The 20,894-nt window shown below is 37.3% G+C and overlaps 1 protein-coding gene across 1 annotated transcript in view; it reads left to right on the forward strand.

Moving 5' to 3' along the window:
* The window catches only part of LOC131278779 (putative zinc finger protein 487), a 57,099-nt gene extending 41,590 nt beyond the window's left edge, over positions 1-15,509 (forward strand). The window contains 4 exon segments of the mRNA XM_058299244.2: positions 8,061-8,153; positions 12,648-12,995; positions 12,998-13,093; positions 13,096-15,509. Coding sequence (XP_058155227.1) covers positions 8,061-8,153; positions 12,648-12,995; positions 12,998-13,093; positions 13,096-13,721 — 1,163 coding nt within the window. The 3' untranslated portion in view covers positions 13,722-15,509.
* The last annotated feature ends 5,385 nt before the right edge of the window (positions 15,510-20,894 follow it).

The following is a 20,894-nucleotide window of genomic DNA, read 5'->3' on the forward strand; positions in this document are numbered from 1 at the left end:
TTTGCATTTACAATGTTGTGTTACCATCATTACCATCCATTACCAAAATGTTTCCATCATTCCAAATAGGAACCCTGTACATTTTAAGCCTTAACTTCCCATTCTCTATCCCAATCCCATCCCCTGGTAACCTATATTCTAGATTCTGATTCTTTGAGTTTGCTTTATTGTTTTGAGTCAGATCATACAATATTTGTCCCTTTGTTTCTGCTTTATTTCACTCAAAGTGATATCTTCTAGGTTCCTGTTGTCATATGTATCAGGACTTCATTCCTTTTTATGACTGAATAATATTCCATTGTATGTATATACCACACTTTATTTTTTCATTCATCAGTTGATGGACATCTGGGCTGCCTCCATCTTTTGGCAATTGTGAATAATGGTTCTATGAACATTGGTTCGAATCCCTCCTTTCAGTTCTTTTAGGTATATATCTAGAAGTGGGATTACTGAGTCATATAGTAGTTCTATACTTACTTTTCTGAGGAACTGCCAATCTGTCCCCCACAGTGGTGCTACCATTTTACATTGCCACTAGCAATGAATGACTGTTCCTATTTCCCTGCATCCTCTCCAACGTTTGTTATTGTCCATTTTATTAGTAGCAGCCATTCTAGTGGGTGTGAAATGTTATCTCATTATGGTTTTGATTTGCCTTTCCTTGATGGCTAATAATGTTCAGCATATTTTCATGCACTTTCTTGCCATTTGTATATCTTCTTTGGAGAGCTGTCTATTCAAGCCTTTACCCATTTTAAAATTGGGTTGTCTTTTTGTTGTTAAGCTGAAGGTTTATATATTCTGGATACTAATCCTTTATATCAGATATATGGTTTCCAAATATTTTCTCCTATTGTGTAGGTTGTTTTACTTTCATGATAAAGTACTTTGAGTAAGAAAAATTTTAATTTTGATAAGGTCCCATTTACCTATTTTTTCTTTGTTGCTTGTGCTTTGGTATGAAATCTAAGAAACCATTTTCTGCACAAGGTCCTGAAGATGCTTCCCAACATTTTCTTCTAAAAGTTTGATAGTTCTAGTTCCTGTATTAAGTTTTTGATCCATTTTGAGTTGATTTTTGCATATTGTATGAGGTGGTGGTCCTGCTCCCTTTTTTTGCAAATGGAGATTCAGTTTTCCCAGCACCCTTTGTTGAAGATACTGTTGTTTCCCAAATGAGTGATTTTTGCCACCTCGTTGAATTCTATTCCAGTGGTCTATATGTCTGACTTTGTGCCAAGACCATGTTGTACTGGTTACTGTGGCTTTATAACAAGTTTCAAGATTGGGAAGTGTGAGTAGTCTGACTTCATTCTTTTTCAAGATGCTTTTAGCTATTTGGGGCCCCTTACCCTTCCATATGAATTTGATGATTGCCTTTTCCATATCTGCAAAGAAGGTTGTTGGAATTTTATCTGGGACTACATTGAATCTATAAATTGCTTTGAGTAGTATTGACATCTTTTTGTAAATTTTATTTTCATTCTTAAAGATGTATTTTATTTATTTATTCGCACCCCCCTCATTGGCACTTGCTGTCTGCTCTCTGTGTCTGCTGGTCTTCTCTTTTGGAGGCATCGGGAACTGAACCTGGGATCTCCCATGTGGGAGAGAAGTGCTCAATTGCTTGAGCCACTGCAGCTCCCAGGTTTGTTGTGACTCTCATCGACTTTCCTGTTTGTATCTCTTTGTTGTGTTATCTTGTATCAGCTCTCTGCACTTGCCCATCACACCAACTCACCTTCTCCAGGAGGCCCCAGGAACCAAACCCAGGACCTCCCATGTGGTATTTGGGAGCTCAATCACTTGAGCCGCATCTGCTTCCGAGTATGGACATCTTAGTAATGTTTTGTCTTCTAATCCATGATTATGGACTATCTTTCCATTTATTTATGTCTTTAATTTCTTTCAGTAATGTTTTGTAGTTTTCTGTGTACAAGTCCTTTGCATCCTTGGTCAGATTTATTCCTAAACATTTGATTGTTATCATAAATGGAATATTTTTCTTGATTTCTTCTTCTGATTATTAATTGCCTGTGTATAGAAACACTATTGTTATTTTTGGATGTTGATCTTGTACCTTGCCACTTTGCTGAAGTCATTTATTAGGTCTGAGAGCTTTGTTGTGGATTTTTCAGGATTTTCTGTATATAGGATCATACCATCTGCAAATAGGGAAAGTTTTACTTCTTCCCTTCCAAATTGGATGCCTTTTATTTCTATTTCCTACCTAATTGTGCTGGCAAGAACTTTCAGTACAATGTAGAATAACAATGGAGGCAGTGGGCATTCTTGTCTTATTTCTGATCTTAGAGGGAAAGGTTTCAGTCTTTCACCATTAAGATGTTAGCTGTGGGTTTTTCATATTTGCCTTTTATCATGTTGAGGTTGTTTTCTTTTATTCCTAGTGATATAAATTTTTTTAAAATCAAGAAGTGGTACTGCTTTTGTCAGTTGTTTTTTCTGCATCAATTGATATGATCATGTGGTTATTTTCCTTCATTCTGTTAATGTGGTATATTACATTAATTGATTTTCTTATGTTGAGCCAACCTTGCATATCAGGGATAAATCCCACTTGCCATTGGCATATAATTCCTTCAGTATGCTATTGGATTTGGTCTCCTAGTATTTTGTTGAGGATTTTTGCATCTACATTCACAAGAGATATTAGTCTGTAGTTTTCTTGTATCTTTATTCAGCTTTGGTTTAATGGTAAGAGTTTGAGCAGAATTGAAGTTATCTTCTTGGAATGTTTGGTAGAATTCCCTGTGAGGCTATCTGGTCCTGAGCTTTTCTTTTCGTTTGTGTGATTTTTTGGTTTGTTTATTATTATTATTATTGTAATGAAAATGAAAATACCTTGGGTTTTTCTTTGTTGGGAGGTTTTTGATGACTGATTCAATCTCTTTACTAGTTATTGGTTTGCTGAGATGTTCTATTTTTTCTTGAGTTAATGTAGGTAGTTTGTGTGTTTCTACGAATTTGTCCATTTCATTTATATTATCTAATTTATTGGCATACAGTTGTTCATATTATCCTTTTAATTTCGGCAGGGGTCAGTAGTGTTGTTCCCCTTTTCATTTCTGATTTTTGTTATACATATCCTTTCTCATTTTTTTCTTTGTCTAGCTAAAGATCAGCTTTATTGATCTTTTCAAAGCGCCAACTTTTGGTTTTATTGTTTCCTTTGTATTTTTGTTTTCTATTTCATTTATTCCCCCTATCTTTATTTCCTTCCTTCTATTCACTTTGGGTTTGGTGTACTCTTCCTTTTCTAGCTCTTCTAATTTTGAGGTTGGGTTTCTAATTTGAAGTGTTTTTTAATGTAAGGATTTAAAGCTATAAATTTCCCTCTCAGCACTGCCTTTGCTGGATCCTGTCAGTTTGAGTATGTTACATTTTCATTTTCATTCACTTCAAGAGATATCCAAATTTTGCTTTTGATTTTCTCTTTAACCCATTGATTGTTTAAGAGTATGTTGTTTAGTTTCCACATACTTGAAATTTCCATTTCTCCCTGTTATTGATTTCTAGTTTTAGTCCATTGTGTTCAGAGCGCATACATTGAATGATTTCAATATTTTTGAATTTACTGAGACTTTTGACCCAACATAGAGGCTATCCATGGGAGAATGACCCATGTGTGCTTGAAATATGTATATTCTGTTTTTATTGGGTGAAGTGTTCTATATATGTCTGTTAGGTCTAGTTGTTTTAATATATCATTCCAAGTTCAGTACTTATAGATCTTCTGACTGTATGTTCTATTCATTATTGAGAGTGGTATGTTAAATCTCCTACTATTAATGTAGAACTGTCAATTTCTTCCTTCAAATCTGTCAGTATTTAGTTCACATATTTTGGGGCTCTGCTGTTTGGTTCATATATATTTATAATTGTTACATCTTCCTGTTGAATTGTCCAAGATCTTTATAAGTATGTAATGACCATTGTAATCCCTTATAACTTTTTTTAAAGATCTATTTATTTATTCATCACCACCACCCCCATTGTTTGTGCTCACTGCCTGCTCTCTGTGTCTGCTCGTTTCCACTAGGAGGCACTGGGAACCAAACCTGGGACCTCCCATGTGGGAGAGAAGTGCTCAATCACTTGAGCCACCTCAGCTCCCTGGTATGTTGTATCTTTCATTGTCTTTCCTCTTTGTGTCTCTTTGTTGCATCAGCTCACCTTGCCTGCCCATCATGCCAGCTCGCCTTCTCCAGGAGTCCTCAGGAACTGAACCTATGACCTCCCTTGTATTTAGATGGGAGCTCAGTCTCTTGAACCACATCTGCTTCGCACCTCATAACTGTTTTTGACTTAAAGTTTACTTCATCTGGTAGTTGTATAGCCACCCTAGCTCACTTTGGTCACTACTTGCGTGGTATATATTTTTTCATCCTTTCACCCTCAACCTACTTGCATCTTTGACTTTTTGGTGAGTGTCTTGCAGATAGCTTACAGTTGAGTCATCCTTCTTTATTCATTCTGCCAATTTCTGCCTTTTGACTGGAGAGTTTTATCCATTTACATTTAAAGTCACTATTGATAATACAGGACTTTTTTCTCCCATATTGCTATTTGGCCTTTGTAAGTCTTCTACCATTTCCCCCCAGTTCCATTAAAGCCTACTTTTATATTTATTATCTTTCTTCTCTTGTACCATATTGAGTGCCTTCTTTCTATCTAGATAAATTTTCATCTGTTTTCCTTTTGCTTACCATAGGGTTAAAATTGAACATCTTAAAGGTACAATAATCATGTTTGGTTTGATACCAACTTAACTTCAATAGCATGCATATATATTTTTCCTATTCCCCTTTGTCATCCCCCCAGTTTTTTGTACTTGTTACCACTTATATCTTTGCACATTTTATGTCCAAAACCATAGATTTATCATAACTTTTTTTGCATTTGCATTTTAGCACGTTATACTAATGGATGTGCATATTCATATCTTTTGTTAAGTTTGGGAAGTTCTCTGTCATTATTTCATTGAATATCCCTTCTGCCGCTTTCTCTCCTTCTTTCCCTTCTGGGACCCCCATAATGTGTATATTGATATGCTGGATGGTGTCCCACACTTAATATTTCTTTTTTCTTTCTATTCCTCAACTGACTCATTTCAGGTGACTTGTCTTCAAGTTCAGTGATTCTTTCTTCTGCCAGAAATCCTGGGCATTTTTTATTTTAGTTATTGAGTTCTTCAACCTGAGTAATTTTGTTTGGTTCCTTTTCAAAATTTCTATCTCTCTGCTTAGACTCTCATATTGTTCATTCATGGTTTTCTTGATATCCTTTAGTTCTTTCTCTGTACTTTCCTTTATTTCCTTGAGTATTTTTATTTTTTTATTTGTTTAAATATTTATTTTATTTATTTCTCTCCCCTTCTCCCCATTGTCTGCTCTCTGTGTCCATTTTGCTGTGTGTTCTTCTGTGTCCACTTGCATTCTTGTCACTTGGCACGAGGAAACTGTGTCGCTTTCTTTGTTGCATCATCTTGCTGTATCAGCACTCCGTGTGCGGCACCACTCCTGGGTGGGCTGTGCTTTTTTCACGTGGGGCAGCTGTCCTTGCAGGGCACACTCCTTGCACGTGGGGCACCTCTATGTGGAGGACACTCCTGTGTGAACGGCACTTCTTGCATGCAGCAGCACTACGCATGGGCAAGCTCACCACACAGGTCTGGAGGCCCTGGGTATTAAACCCTAGACCCTCCATATGGTAGGCAGACACTCTGTCAGTTGAGCCACAACTGCTTCCCATCCTTGAGTATTTTTGAATTTTTTTTAAAGGCTTTGTTCAATATGTCCACATTCTTATTTTCTTTGTTGATGTTTTTTGGATTTTTGTCCTCATCCTTTTGATGGGCCATCATTTCCTGTTTCTTTTCTTGTACTCTTTTTTCCCATGGTACATTTTAATATTTTAAATGTTAAATTTGAAATTTACTCCCTTGGATGTCTGTTTCTTGCTTTCGTAACCAAATGGTGATCAGACATATGTTTTGAACTTCAGCCCTCTTGTAAGGCAGGCATCTAGCCAAGGCAAAAGCAGCATGCATTGTTTTTCCTGTTGTTCTGGGTCTCTGTTCTGTTTTGGGCTCTTGCTTGTTAGTTGTTTTGGAGTTTACCTGTTTATAGGAGTTTGGTTGTCCGAGAGGGGACATACTTCCCTTTCCTGGATATTTCAAGTTGGCAGGACTTTGTCCCAGACTTTCTGCCTTTGTAGTTTCCTGCATTGTTTCATTGTCTCATGCTACTTTTGCCTGGAGCAAATTCTGGTAGGAGGGTCACCCCACAGAGGACTTTCCCAAGTCGGTCTTTACTAACCAAAACAGGGTCAGGGATCCACAGAACGGGTGCAGGCTGCCTCCGCATGCCCTATAGAGGGGATAAGGAAGGATGCTAAGAGCTTCTCCGATGTCCCCAAAGCTGAACATTTCCGGCCTGCCCAGCAAATATAGCCCATCAGCTAATTGTCTCCTGCAGCCCCTGAGGAGGCGCTCCATGTTTAAATCTCCTCTGTCTGGGGAGGGTTGAAACAATGCCTGCTGCAGTCTTTGGGTTTGGGGGAGGCTGTAATGGGAGTTGAACAGTGGCTGCCACCACCTTTGTCCTGGGCTGGGTTGAAATAATAGCTGCCCTCAAGGCCAGGACCCAGTGATCAATCCAAATTGCTAATCACAGGCCATGATCCATTGATCAGCCGTGCCCAGCCCTCTTCTTGGTGAGGAGGATTTTTATGTCTCTTTCTGTCAACACCGTATAGCCAGGGGCTGGACCCCATGGCGGCCTGCAGTGAGAATGGGGAGTGCGCACTGATAGATGCTGTGAGTGGAGAGGGTGATTTACAGTTCTTTACTGTAATTTTTTAGCCTCGTCCTCCCACTCTTCCCTGGATGCTGTACATAGTTCTTTTGGTCTCTGGGATTTCAAAATTCTTGTTTCAGACAGTTTCTGCCTCTTTAATAGTTGTTTTGGTAGAAGGACTGAGCCCTGGAATTCTACTCCCTGCCATCTCTCCTGAAGTTCTGTGAGGCTTTATCTTAATACATCTGAAACCCTATTCTCCTATCATCTTGTGCTATTTTTAGTTCCATTAATTTATCAAGTATTTTTATGCCTCCAAGCCCTTGTTGATGTAGTCAGTCCATATTTATAAGGAACACAAGATTTATGGGTCAAGACTCAAAGCTTTTTTTCTCAATGGAGCTCAGTCTGATAGTTCAAAATAGAACTTTTCTTCTTCCTTTGCAATTATTTGTCCACCTTTCAGATATTTTTAGCATTCTACTGTAATAATTATTGCTGATATTTATGCCTCTGACCAGATTATTTTCTTAATCATCTTTATATTTTTAGGAATTGGGACAGCTTGTGGCATGATGACAGGACCTAGTGTGAAAATGTGTAAATAAAATTAGTGCCCTGGAAGAATCCTTATACTATGTTATATGTTGTGGGGAGCGATTTCTCATTTTCCACAACATATAATATTTGTAGTAGGCATCCTATGTCGCAGTTTCTCTTCATCTATGAACAGTTAACGTGACAAGTGTTAATTACCAAACATATGTTGTATGTAATCCAGGTTCAGTCAGTTTACATTGAATATGAATGTGCTGTTCCAGGGGTCACTGTCATTCAGGGACATGACCGTGGGCTCCACCCAGGAGGAGTGGCAGCACCTGGACCCTGCTCACAGGACCCTGTACAGGGACATGATGCTGGAGAACTACAGCCACCTCCTTTCAGTGGGTAGAGGTTGTGTTTTATCTAACTCCCAATAACATTTGTTTCCTTTTTTAGTTGCAGATATATACATGGTTTCTTTGTAGAGATAATGATTTATAAGCTTGAAATTCAGGAGTCAGAAACTGATTGATTCCTTTTGGACACTATAAAAACTTTGTGTTCTTCTCTCCAGTGAAATGTTCAAGTGGGCCTATTTTTGTTAAGCTTCTATCTTCTTGGGGCATGCCCTGTCCTCTTTTAAAAATCCTGAACTTCAGGCCACCTGGCCCAAACACTGTCATTTCCCATCCACAGGGTATTGTGTAACCAAAGCAGAAGTGATCTTCAAGTTGGAGCAAGGAGAGGAGCCATGGTTAGAGGAAGAGAGCCAAAGCCAGAGCCTCCCAGGTGAGTTAGTGAGTACACAGGGAGCCACAACCAGGGAGTTCATTCAGACACTGGCATCTCTGAATTTTCAGGAACCTTTTCTTAGAATTACCAGAACTTTGGAGGTGACTGAGAATAATTGGCCTGCCTGCCTCAGATGCATGTATCACATTTGCAGATAATAGCTAAATGCTCTTTTTTTCCCTTCCAAAAATCCAGTCCTTGCTTATCTCATTACAGGTATTTTTTTATTCTTTCTGTATCCATTTTATTTGCCTTTAAAAAATTGTTGTAACATATATACCTCAAAAAATTTCCCATTTTAACCACTTTCATGTGTACGAATCAGTGATGTTAATTATTTTTACAATATTGTTCTTTGAGCACCACCATCTATTACCAGAACTTTTTCATCACCCCAAATAGAAACTCTGTACGCATTAAGCAGTAACTCCCAATTTACCCCAATTCCCCAGCACTGGTAACTTCTAATCTGTCTTCTGTCTCTCTGTATTTACTTATTCTAGGTATTTCATAGATGTGGATGCATACAATACTTGTCCTCTTGTGTCTGTCTTATTTCACTCAACATGATGTCTTTGAGGTTCATCCATGTTGTCACATGTCTCAGAATTCCACTCCTTTTTTATGGCTGAGTGATATTCCACAGTGTGTATATACTACACACAGTGTATACTCCTTTTGTCTATCCATTTACTTTTTGATGGACACTTGGGTTGCTTCCACCTTTTGGCTATGTACATTGGTGTATCAGTCAGTTGTCCTGTTTTAACTGTTAATGTATTCATTCAACAAGTATTTAATACCTAACGCCTGCCAGCTATATCTGTGTGCTAGGGAGATAGCTGCTGACAATATCATGACTCTGCTGTTGTGAAGCCTGCATTCTAATGGTAGAAGATAATGTAATGTGGTGTGTTGTTTATGAAAGTGCAATTAGGAAAAGGCCTCTTAGAGGTCACTGTGATGATTAACACAAATTTGGGTGAAGTGAGCCAGTGGGTTCTGAATATTCTGGCTAGATGGTATACCCCCTGCCACCAAGCTGAGATCAGAGTGTAGAATAGCAATGAACAAGGCTGTATATTGAAGTGAGTGTGTCTGGGGAGCGTGTAAGAGATGATATCAGTAGTAGTTGGGGCTCAGTTATGCTTGGTCTTACTGGCCATTGTGAATTCAGTAATTTTATCCTAATGAGGTAAAGTCTTTGGAAGGTTTTGAGCAAGCGAGCACATGCTCTGATTGATATAAATCTCTAGCTATTGGGCAGTGGAAATGCTGGCAGAGGGTTGGGGAAAGAGGGTAAGAGTAAAACCAGGGAGATCAGTTAGCCAGAGTCAATGGGAAGGATGATTGTGGATTGTATTAGTTGGGAAATTGTGAAAGTTAGGCGATATGATTGAACTCTTGATATATTGTGAAGTTGTAGCCAAATAGGATTTGCTGTTAGATTGGGTTATGGGTATATGAAAAAGAATAATCAAGGATAATCTGAGAGGTTTTATCCTGAGACACTGGATACATGGTGATACTTTTGACTGAGATGGGGGAAATGGGAAGCAGCAGTTTTGGGAGGAAATAAGCAAACATATAGGTTATCTAATCAAATATTGTCATATAAAATGGTAGTAATATTCTGTTCAGTATAGAAAGGACACAAATAAACATAAAATGTTGAAAAATGGTAGCATATAAGCCAATCAGAATCGTGTTCTAACATCCTCTAATTGTTTAGAAGAAATTTTATTGTTAAATAGGAATGATAAAATTTAATTGGAAAATGATACAAGTTTGTAACATGTACAGCTTTAAAACTTGATTGATTGATTGATTGATTTTTAGAGAGGTCGAACCCAGGACCTTGTACTTGGGAAACTAGTGCTCAAACCATTGAGCTGCACCTGCTTGCTCCCACAACTTTAAACTTTCATTTTATTTTTCTGGGTGACAATGGTCTTTGTATAGGGTTGATCCCTTGGTTCAGCCATATGTGTACAAATGTATAATTTAAAAGCCCTGGAATGTGGGGGGTAGAGGTCATTTCTGGGCTGCTTCTGCCCAGGTTGCTAAATCTGCCTCTTTCTAGCAGCCAGAAATATGGCTCACTTCTTCTGGAAAGCTGCCAGTTCCTTCACCACAGGAAAGCCCAGGGAATAGGCAGAGTCGATGAGGGAGTGGACAACCGAGGACAAGGGCATGTCTGCAGGGAAGGGCATTGTCCTGAGCTTTGATGTGGGCAACCTCATTCCTGTGCTTCAAGGTCACCAGGCCTGCCACCTTTCTCTTTCTGCCGGGCCCCTTCTCAATTCCAGAAGGCAGGAAACAGTGGGTTGTCCAGCCTTGATTTCAAATGTCCTGTCAGGCTTTGCAGAAATCTTAGTGGCAGAGGAATGCCTTCTGCGGTGTCGTTTGTCTTCTTGTTGAATTCCTTGCAGACCTGGCTGATGGAGGTGCCTCGCTGACCCGCGCCTGGCCTGATGGCGGTGCCTCGCTGACCCGCGCCTGGCCTGATGGAGGTGCCTCACTGACCCGCGCCTGGCCTGGCCTGGCCTGCCTGGCAGTGGGCGGGATCACAGCTCCGGCCTCGGGCTCCCGAGTGGCCCGACTTAGTTTTGACAGATGTGGGGCTCGGGGACACAGTTCACCCCACAGGAGCAGCAAGAGTGCTTTAAAAGTTTTAAAGAGAAGAAAATGGAAAAGAAAGGAAATCACCACGTATATTGGATCAGACTAAAAAAAGATAATGAAACAATGGAAATGAACAATGGGATGAACACATGGAAACTGTAAATGAAACAGGAAACCAAATCCAGATATTTTAGTAATTACAGTATACTGAAAGGGTCTAAACTCTCTTATTAAAAGATATTGTCAGATTGGACTTTTAAAAATCTAGCTGCATGGTGTTTGAGAGCCATACCACCAGGGCTCCAGTGTGACCAATTTTAGTTTTTGAGGTTTTTTTTTTTTTTTTGAGCAATTCTGTGTAATGATTGTGGTTTCTTGACTTTTATATTTTTTTATAATTCATAAAAATTTAATTTGAATGAACAAAGGAAATTTACTTATGGTTTTTTAATTGAATAAAACCTATCTTGCAATTACCATATGAGCCACTTGGTCCCATTTATAATCTAAGAAACATTGTAAGATTGTAGTTGATCTTATTTTTCCTAAATTTGAAACAGTTTGCTATTTTATCACCTTAGCAGCTATTTAAACACCACTCATTAATTATGTCCAACAATGTGAAAATAGACTGAAATGCTAAGAAAATAGAAGAATGATGAATTTCCTTAGAAAGATAATGCAGGAGCTGATGTAGCTCAGTAGTTGAGTACTGGCTTCTTCCCACAAGCGAGGTCCTGGGTTCAATCCCCTGCCGATACCTAAAAAAATTATAATATTTACAATAGGGAAGTAAATTATCATTATTAAATCATCCTTCCGCTTTCTTATTGAATTTCCTAAAATATTGTGACGGCTATGATGAAGGTATAAAAGAAGCCTGGAGCAGAGCAGGTGTAGCTCAGTGACTGAGCATCTGCTTTGCATGCATGTGGCCCTGGGTTCACTCCCCAGTACATCCTCAAAAAAATTATAAAAAAAGAGAAGCCTGGAGACAACATCTTTATAGTTTTTCTTTCTTTTTGAGATTTCATTGAACACAGTTGAGAATTCAGAATTTTTCATTTTCTGCCCTTAATGTCAAAGAGCAGAAAATTGACAAGAGGAAGACTTTTGACAATTATTACACAAATCAGAAGACAAATGCAAAGAGAAGTACCCTACACTCTAATGATGATGACTTAATTGGTTGTATAAGTGATCCTCAGACTGAGTTTTAGATGATATACTAGATGACTCAAGGTATGCATCTGACCCTGTTGTAAGAACAGCCTGAATGTGTACTTACATTGGTCATTAGTGCTTTTTGTGAATTGCAGCTGGAATGCATATGTAGCCCACATAGTAGAATTTTCCTTTGAATGTGTGTATTAGTTATTTTTGAAATTTAATTTGGTGGTTGTATGTAAAATAGATAAGAGGGGATGAGGTCCCCATCTAGATCTCCATCTAATTGTTGCTTTGAGATCTCCCCTTACATTATTATCTACTATTTTCCTTGTGCTTCTACTTACTATTTTTTGACTTGTTGGGCTGATTCTGTTTTCTGTGAGGTTCCCCATTCCAGGACCAAGCAGTTAGTCAAACATTTGTTTTATTGTTGTTTATGTTTATTTCAAATTCTCTATCCATTTTTTTAAGTTACATTGGCAAAAGGTCAGATTATTGTGTTTTATTGCTGGATGCCCTGTAATTTTCCCCTACTGCAAGTTATTTGTTTTTTTCCACACATACGGGAGCCAAGAAGGATGATGCCTTTGGGATCACTTTCACAACCAAAGGCTGGGTTATAATAAGACATTTGAGTATACATTTCCTTTTCCTGTGTTAACATTTATAAACTATGATAAATTATTCTCATTCTAGATTTCTTCATAGTTGATGACCTGGTGGAGAAGAGCCAGGAAAACCAAGACCAGCATCTGCAGGAAGTCGAGTTCATCAACAGCAAAACATTGTCTCAGGCAAGGAGTAGTACATTAGGAAAAACATTTTATCTGGACACAAACCCTGCTTCATCAAGAATATCTGGTAAATGTGACCCATATGGAATGAGTTTGAATTATATTTCAGAATTAATTATTAGTAATAGAAACTCTTTTGTAAATAAACCAGAGGAGTTTAATACACATGGGAAATTGCACCTCTGTACCAAGCATGAGAATCCTCATTCCAGAGAGGAACCTTTTGCATATGATGGAATTGGAAAAGCCATCGTGGAAACGAGGACCTGTTTCAGCATCACAATATTCAGACTTGGAAGCAGTCTTCTGAATATAATGAATGCAGGAAAGCCTTCCATGAGGAGGCAGCCCTCATACCCATAAAAGAGCATGCTCATGGGAGAAGCCCTGTGAGTATAATAAATATGCGAAAACCTTTTCTAATAATTTGACCCTTCTTGTCCACCACAGACCTTGCATAAGGGAGAGTCGCTGTGAATTTAATGACTGTGGGAGGAGGTCTGTTGGGGAAAAGTCAGCTCTAATTAATCACCGTAGAGTTCTGGTGGGGGAGAAATACGTTGAGTGTAACGTGAGTGAGAAGAGTTTCAGCAGAAAGTCACTCTCCACTCACACTCAGAGAACTTATAAAGGAGAGAGTACATTTGACTCTAATGAAAACTGGGAGATATTCTGCAAGAAGCCAGATTTCACTGAGCATCAACAGACACATATAGGAAAGAAAGCCTATAAAACTAATCAGTATACTGGTGCATTTTGCAAGAAGCCAAACCTTCCTACATATCAGGAAACAGATATAGTAGAAAAATTTTATGAATGTAGTGAATGTGAGATAACCTTTGGCCATAAATATTCTCTTATCTTATCTGAAGGAAACTATGTTAGTTTGGGATTTGGGTTTAATTTGGGAATTAAAACTTTGATCTTAAAGTATTATCTTAGAATACCTGTTTCAGATATGATGCATTTTTGTTGAAGGTATTCTGCTATAGACATACTGTGGAAAGGAATCTTTTATGGTTCCTTTTGAATCATGAAATGTATAAGGTTTCCCATACTTAATATCTATGTATTTTTTTGTTTTAATGGAAATTTTTGATAAGATTATTTTAGATTGTAAACTGCATTTGTAAGAAATCATAGTAATCCCATGTACCCTTTACCTAATTTTTCCAAAGATAACTTCTTGCAAAACTATAGCACAGTATCACAAACAGGATAATGGCATTGATGCAATGCACTGATCATGTTCACATTTTCCTAATTTTACTATTCTCATTTATGTGTGTGTGTATTTAGTCCTGTACAGCTTTATCACATGTAGGTTTGTGTATCCACCACCATAGTCAGGATAAAGAACTATTCCATTACCACAAGGATTTTGTGTGCTGTCCTTTTATAATGATCACCCACCTCCCTCTTGTGCCCCTCATCCATCCCTAACTCCTGGCAGCCAGGAATGTGTGCTTCATTTCTAAATGTTGTCACTTTAAAAATGCTGTATGAATGGGAACATACAGCATGTAACTTTTTAAAAGTGGCTTTTTTCACTCAGCATAATTCCCTGGAGATTCATCCAAGTTTTTATGTATATCAATAATTTGTTCCTTCTTACTGCTGAGTAATATGCCATGGTATGGGTGTACTGCAGTTTATTGGCTATTCACCCGCCGAAGGACATCTGGGCTATTTCCATTTTTTGTCTATGATGAATAAAGCTGGTATAACATGGTTAGAGATTTTTGTGTGAACATAAGTCTTCATTTCTCTGAGATGCATGCCCAAGAGTGCAGTTGCTGCATGGTAGGGTAGTGCATGTGTATTTTTTGAGAAATTACCATACTTTTCCAGAGTGGCTGCACTATTTTACATTTCCACCAGCAATATATTAGTGATCCAGTTTCTCCATATCCTCACCAGCATTTGATATTGTCACTATTTTTAAATTTTAGCCATTCTGATAGGTGTGTAGTAATATATCATTGTGGTTTTAATTTGCAGTTCCCTGATAGCTGATGGTGTTGAACATCTTTTCATGTGATTATTGCCAGCTGTAAATATTCTTCGGTGAAATGTCTCTTCATGCAACCCTCTTTCTAATTGGATTTCCCCCCCTTTTTTAATATCTTTTTTTTAAAGATACATAGATAACACAAAATGTTACATTAAAAAATATGAGGTTCCCATACATCCCACTCCCCACACCCCCACTCCTCCCACATAGATAACTTCTTTCATTAGTGTGGTACATTCATTGCATTTAATGAGTTTTAATGGTTGAATTTTGAGAGTTCTTTATTCTAAATACTAGTATTTTGCCAGATATGTGATTTGCAAATAATTTTCTCCTAGTCTGTAGCCTGTCTTTTCATTCTCTTCACATGATCTTTTGCAGAGTGAAAGATTTTTGGCTCCGCTGAGCTGGTATTTTGTTTTGCTTGTTGTTGTGGTGGTTGCTTTTTAGGAGGCACTGGGAACTGAACCTGGGACCTCCCATGTGGGAACCAGGTGCTCAACCACTTGAGCCATGTCCACTCCCCAGAATGAAAGTTTTTAATTTTGATGAAGTCCAGTTTATTAATTTTTCCTTTTATGGATTGTACTTTGGTGTCAAGTATAAGAATTTTTTGCCTCTTGCTTGATTGTGAAGATTTTCTCCCATTTTTTTCTAAAAGTTTATATCTTTATTTTCTCTTAAAAATTTTTTTAGCAAATCAATTTTGTTGATACGTATTAATAAAGCATACAGTTCATTCAAAGTGTACAATCATTGGTATTTGGTATAATCACATAGTTGTGCATTCATCACTTCAGTCGTTATTAGAGCATTTTCATTATTTCAGTAATAATAATTGACAAAAAACAGACAAACAAGAAAATTCTTCAGCTCTCAATTGCTCTTGTTTCCCCTGCTGTACATAGCTGCTATTTCTAGCTATTCTTTCAGTAGTCAGAAATAGTTTTATTGAGATATATTTACATAGCATATGATCTACCCAAAGTGTATAATCAATGGATTTTAGTATAATCACAATATTGTGCATTCATCACCACAAGAAACTTTAGAACAGTTTTATTCCAAAAAGAAAAACTCCATACCCATTGGCATTTCTTCCCCAGCCCTACCTAACTACTAATCTAATTTCATCTTTATAAATTGATTTATATTTACATTTTATATAAATGGAATCATACAATATTTTGCTCAATATATTTAGTTCATAGTAACATAATCATACAATATTTGTCCTTTTGTGTCTGGCTTTTCTCAACCTAATGTCATCTTGGTTCATCCATGTTGTCATATGCTTTATGACATTTCTTCTTACAGCTGTGTAATTTTCATCATGTGAAATATCAGTTTGTTTATCCGTTCGATGGTTGATGGACACTTGGGTTGTTTCCAGCTTTTGGCAATCATGAATAACGCTGCTGTGTACTTCGGTGTGCAGATGTCTGTTCGTGTCACTGCTCTTAGTTCTTCCAGGCATATATCCAGTGGTGGTATTGTAGGGCCACATGGCAAATCTATATTCAACTTCTTTAGGAACTTCCAAACAGTTCTCCACAGTGGCTGTACCATTCTGCATTCCCACCAACAGTGAATAAGTGTTCTTATCTTTCCACATCCTCTCCAACTCTTGTAGATCTCTGTCTTTTTAAATAGTGGCCATTCTCACAGGTGTGAAATAACTCGTTTTTATCTCTGACTTGCATTTCTCTGATTGCTAGTGATGTTGAACATTTTTTCATGTTTTTTTTTTTCCAATTGTATTTCTTCTTTGTACATATGTCTGTTAAGTCTTTTGCCCATTTTTAAATTGGGTTATTGGTCTTTTTATTGTTGAGTTGTAACATCTCTTTATGTCATGGATATTAAATCCTTATCAGATGTGATTTCCAAATATTTTCTCCTATTGAGTTGCCAACCTTTTTACCCTTTTGACATAGTACTGTGAGATGCAAAAGTGTTTAATTCTGAGGATCTCCCATTTATTTATTTTTTTGTTGCTTGTGCTTCAGTGTAAGGTCCAATAAACCACCACCTACTACACAATCTTTGAGATGCTTCCCTATGTTATCTTCTAGGGGTTTTATGGTCCTGGCTTTTATATTTAGGTCTTTGATCCATTTTGAGTTGATTCTTATATAGGGAGAAGCTATAGATATCCAGTTCTCCCAGCACCATTTGTTGAAGAGACTGTTTTGTCCTGTTAACATGGCTTTAGTATGTTTGTCAAAAACCAGTTGGCCATAGAGATGAAGGTTTATTTCTGTTTGTCAATTCTATTCCACTGATGGATGTGTCTGTCATAATGCCAATACCATGCTGTTTTGACCACTGTTGCTTTGTAGTATGTTTCAAGGTCAGGCAGTGAAATTCCTCCCATGTCACTCTTCTTTTGTAGAATGCTCTTGGCTATTTGGGTACACTATCCCTTCCAAATAAATTTGGTATTTGCCTTTTCTATTTCTTTAAAGTAGGTTATTGGGATTTTGATTGGTGTTGCATTGAATCTATAAATCAGTTTGGGTAGGATTACCATCTTCAAGATACTTAGTCATCCAGTCCACAAACATGGAATGTCCTTTTTTTTGGCCAATAACTTAATAGTGTATTAGTTAACAATATTGTAAATATTTAAAAATTACTTAATATAAATAATTGGCAACAAACTATTCCATTACAGAGTTAAATTACAAGTACAACAGACAGACTGGAGATTTAGACACCTGGAAGATAACAATAAAGTAAAATATTTAGCCAAAATTTTAAGCTGAAGGTGTTTACCTAGTGTCCATAAAAGCGTGGGTTCTCTTTTCCTTTAGGAAAAAAACAAAAGACAAAATGGCTTTAACATCCCATTAGGAATATAAAATAAAATCAACTGAGAATACTAACTTGCATATCAAAAATCATTTATAATTGCAATCCAAATACTCCATAAACCACTTGTGTGATTCTATGCAGAAACTGGAAATTAGAAATTAGTTGCTTTAATAGTACAAAGATTTCAGCTCCAAAAATAGTTCATGGTATGTCTTTCTGTTTGTTTAGGTCTCTGTTGATTTCTTTTAGCATTGTTTTGTAGTTTTCTGAATACAGGTCCTGTACTACTTTGGTGAAATTGATTCTTAAGTTTTTGAGTCTGTTCATTGCTATTGTAAATGGAATTTCCCCCCTGAATTCCTGCTCAGATTGTTCAGTACTAGTTTAGAGAAACATTATTGATTTTTGCATGTTGATCTTGTATCCTACCACTTTGCTGAACTCATTTATTAGCTCAAGTAGCTTTATCATAGACATTCCAGAATTTTCTAAATATAGGGTCATGTCATCTACAAATAGTGAATGTTTTACATCCTCTTTTCCTTTTTGGATACCTTTTATTTATTTATTTTTTCTTGTCTCATTGCTGTAGCTAGAACTTCTAGTGTAGTGATGAATAACAGTGGTGACAGTGGGCATCCTTGTTTTGTTCCTGATCTTAAAGGGAAAGCTTTCATCCTTTTCCTATTGAGGACAATGCTGGCTGTGGGTTTTTCACATATGCCTCTTAGCATATTGAGGAATAATCCTTCTGTTTCTTTTTTTTCCAAAGATTTATTATTTATTTCTCTCCCCTTCCCCGCTCCCCCCCCACCCCAGTTGTCTGCCCTCCGTGTCCATTTGCTGTGTGTTGTTCTGTGTCTGCCTGTATTCTTGTCAGCAGCACCAGGAATGTGTGTCTCTTTGTTGCGTCATCTTGCTGCATCAGCTCTCCATGTGTGTGGTGCCATTCCTGGGCAGGCTGCACGTTTTTTGTGCTGGGTGACTCTCCTTTGAACCTTGGGCCTCCCATTTGGTAGGCGGATGCCCTACCCATTGGGCCACATCTGCTTCCCATATCCTTCTATTTCTATCATTTGAAGTGTTTTTATCAAGGAAGGGTGCTGGACTTTGTTGAATGTCTTTTCTGCATCAATTGAGATGATCATATGTTTTTTTTTTCCCCTTCAATTTGTGTGGTGTATTACTTTGATTGATTTTCTTATGTTAAACCAGCCTTGCATACCAGAAATAAATCCCACTTGATTGCAAAGTATAAGTCTTTTGATAAGCTGTTGGATTTGATTTGTAAGTATTTTGTTGAGAATTTTTGCATCTATGTTCATTAGAGAGATTTGTCTGTAATTTTTTGTACTGTCCTTATATTGCTTTGGGATTAGGGTGATGTTGGCTTCATGAAATGTGTTGGGTAATTTTCCTTCCACTTCAAGTTTTCAGAAGAGTTAAACAGGATTGGTGTTACTTCTTCATGAAATGCTTGGTGGAATTCTTTGTTGGGAGATTTTTGATGATGGATTTAATCTCTAAATGTGATTGGTTTGTTAAGTTCTAGTATTTGTATTAGCGTCAATGTAGATTGTACATTTCTAGGAATTTGTACATTCATCTAGGTTGTCTAGTTTGTTGGCATAAAATTTCTCATTATATCCTCTTATGATCCTTTTTATTTCTATGGTGTCAGTTGTAACTTCCCCCTTTTCATTTCTGATTGTATTTATTTGTATCTTCTCTTATTTTTCTTGTTGGTCTAGCTAAGGGTTTGTTATTTTTGATCTTCTCAAAGAACCAGCTTTTGGTTTTGTTGATTTTCTCTACTGTTTTTTTGTTCTCGATTTCATTTTTCCTGCTCTGATTTTTATTACTTCTTTCCTTCTGCTTGATTTGGGATTTGTTTGCTGTTTTTTTCCTAGTTTCTCCAGTTGTTCACTTAGGTCTTTGATTTTAGCTCTTCTTTCTTTTTTAATATAGGCATTTAGGGCTATAAATTTCCCTCTCAAGACTGTCTTCACTGTGTCCCATAATTTTTGATAACTTGAGTTCTCATTTTCATTTGTCTCAATATATTTACTGATTATACTTACATTTCTTCTTTGACCCACTGATTATTTAAAAGTATATTGTTTAGATCCATATATTTGTAAATTTACATCCTTCCTGTCAAATATTGATTTCCAGGTTCATTCCATTATGATCTGAAAAGGTGCTTTGTATAATTTCAATCTTTTTATATTTATTGAGAGCTGCATTGTTCCCAACATACGGTCTATCCTGGAAAAAGATCCATGGGCACTTGAGAAGAATGTATAACCCGCTGAGTTTAGGTGTAATGTTCTGTATATATCTGTTAGGTCTAACCTGTTTATCATGTTGTTCAATTTCTCTGTCTCCTTGTTGATCTTCTGTCTAGTTCTATCTACGATGTGAGTGGTCTGTTGAAATCTACTATTTTTCCCCCCTCCAGATGGCTCCCTTGTCTGTCTGCTTGTTGTTTGCTTGCTGTGTCTGCTTGTCTCTGCATGTTGTTTGCTAATCGTGTCTGATTATTGTCTGCTCATCTTCTGTAGAAGACACTGGGAACCAGACCCACACAGGACCTCCCATGACCTCCCATGTGGCAGGTGGGTGCCCAACTGCTTGAGCCACATCTCCTCCCTGCTTGTTGTGTCTACTTACTTGTCAGCTTGTTGCCTCAGTTTGTTGCATCATCTCATTGTGTCTGTTTGTCTTCTTTAGGAGGCACTGGGAACTGAATCCAGGACCTCCTTTGTGGGAGGTGGGTGCTCAACTGCTTGAGCCACATCTGCTCCCCCTCCTTTATTGTAGAGATGTCTATTTCTCCCTTCAGTTTTGTCAGTTTGTCTTATGTATTTTGGAGCACCCTGGTAGGTCCATAGATATTTACAACTGTTCTATATTCCTATGGACTGTCTCTTTTATTAATATATAATGGAAAAACATTTTTAAAAAGTCAATTTTAAAAAAAGACATGGACTGAAAAAAAGGTGCAGAGTTTTCTGTAAAAAATATATATATATTTATATATATAAAATGGCTTTCTTATCTCATAACTTTTTTGCAATGAAAGTCTGCTTTGTCTAATGTTAGTATAGCTAGCCCTGCTCTTTTTGGGTTATTATTTGTGGGAAGTATCTTTTTCCAACTTTTTACTTTTTTTTGTTTTTATCGCTGGGTCTAAGGTGAGTCTCTTGTAGGCAGCATATGGTTGGCTGATGTTTTTTTATCCATTCAGTCAGCCTATATCTTTTTTTTTTTTTCCTTTTTAGATACTGGGGTGAGTGTTGAACCTGGGACTTCGTA

Source organism: Dasypus novemcinctus, chromosome 6 (assembly GCF_030445035.2).
Source record: "Dasypus novemcinctus isolate mDasNov1 chromosome 6, mDasNov1.1.hap2, whole genome shotgun sequence".
Classification (NCBI taxonomy): domain Eukaryota; kingdom Metazoa; phylum Chordata; class Mammalia; order Cingulata; family Dasypodidae; genus Dasypus; species Dasypus novemcinctus.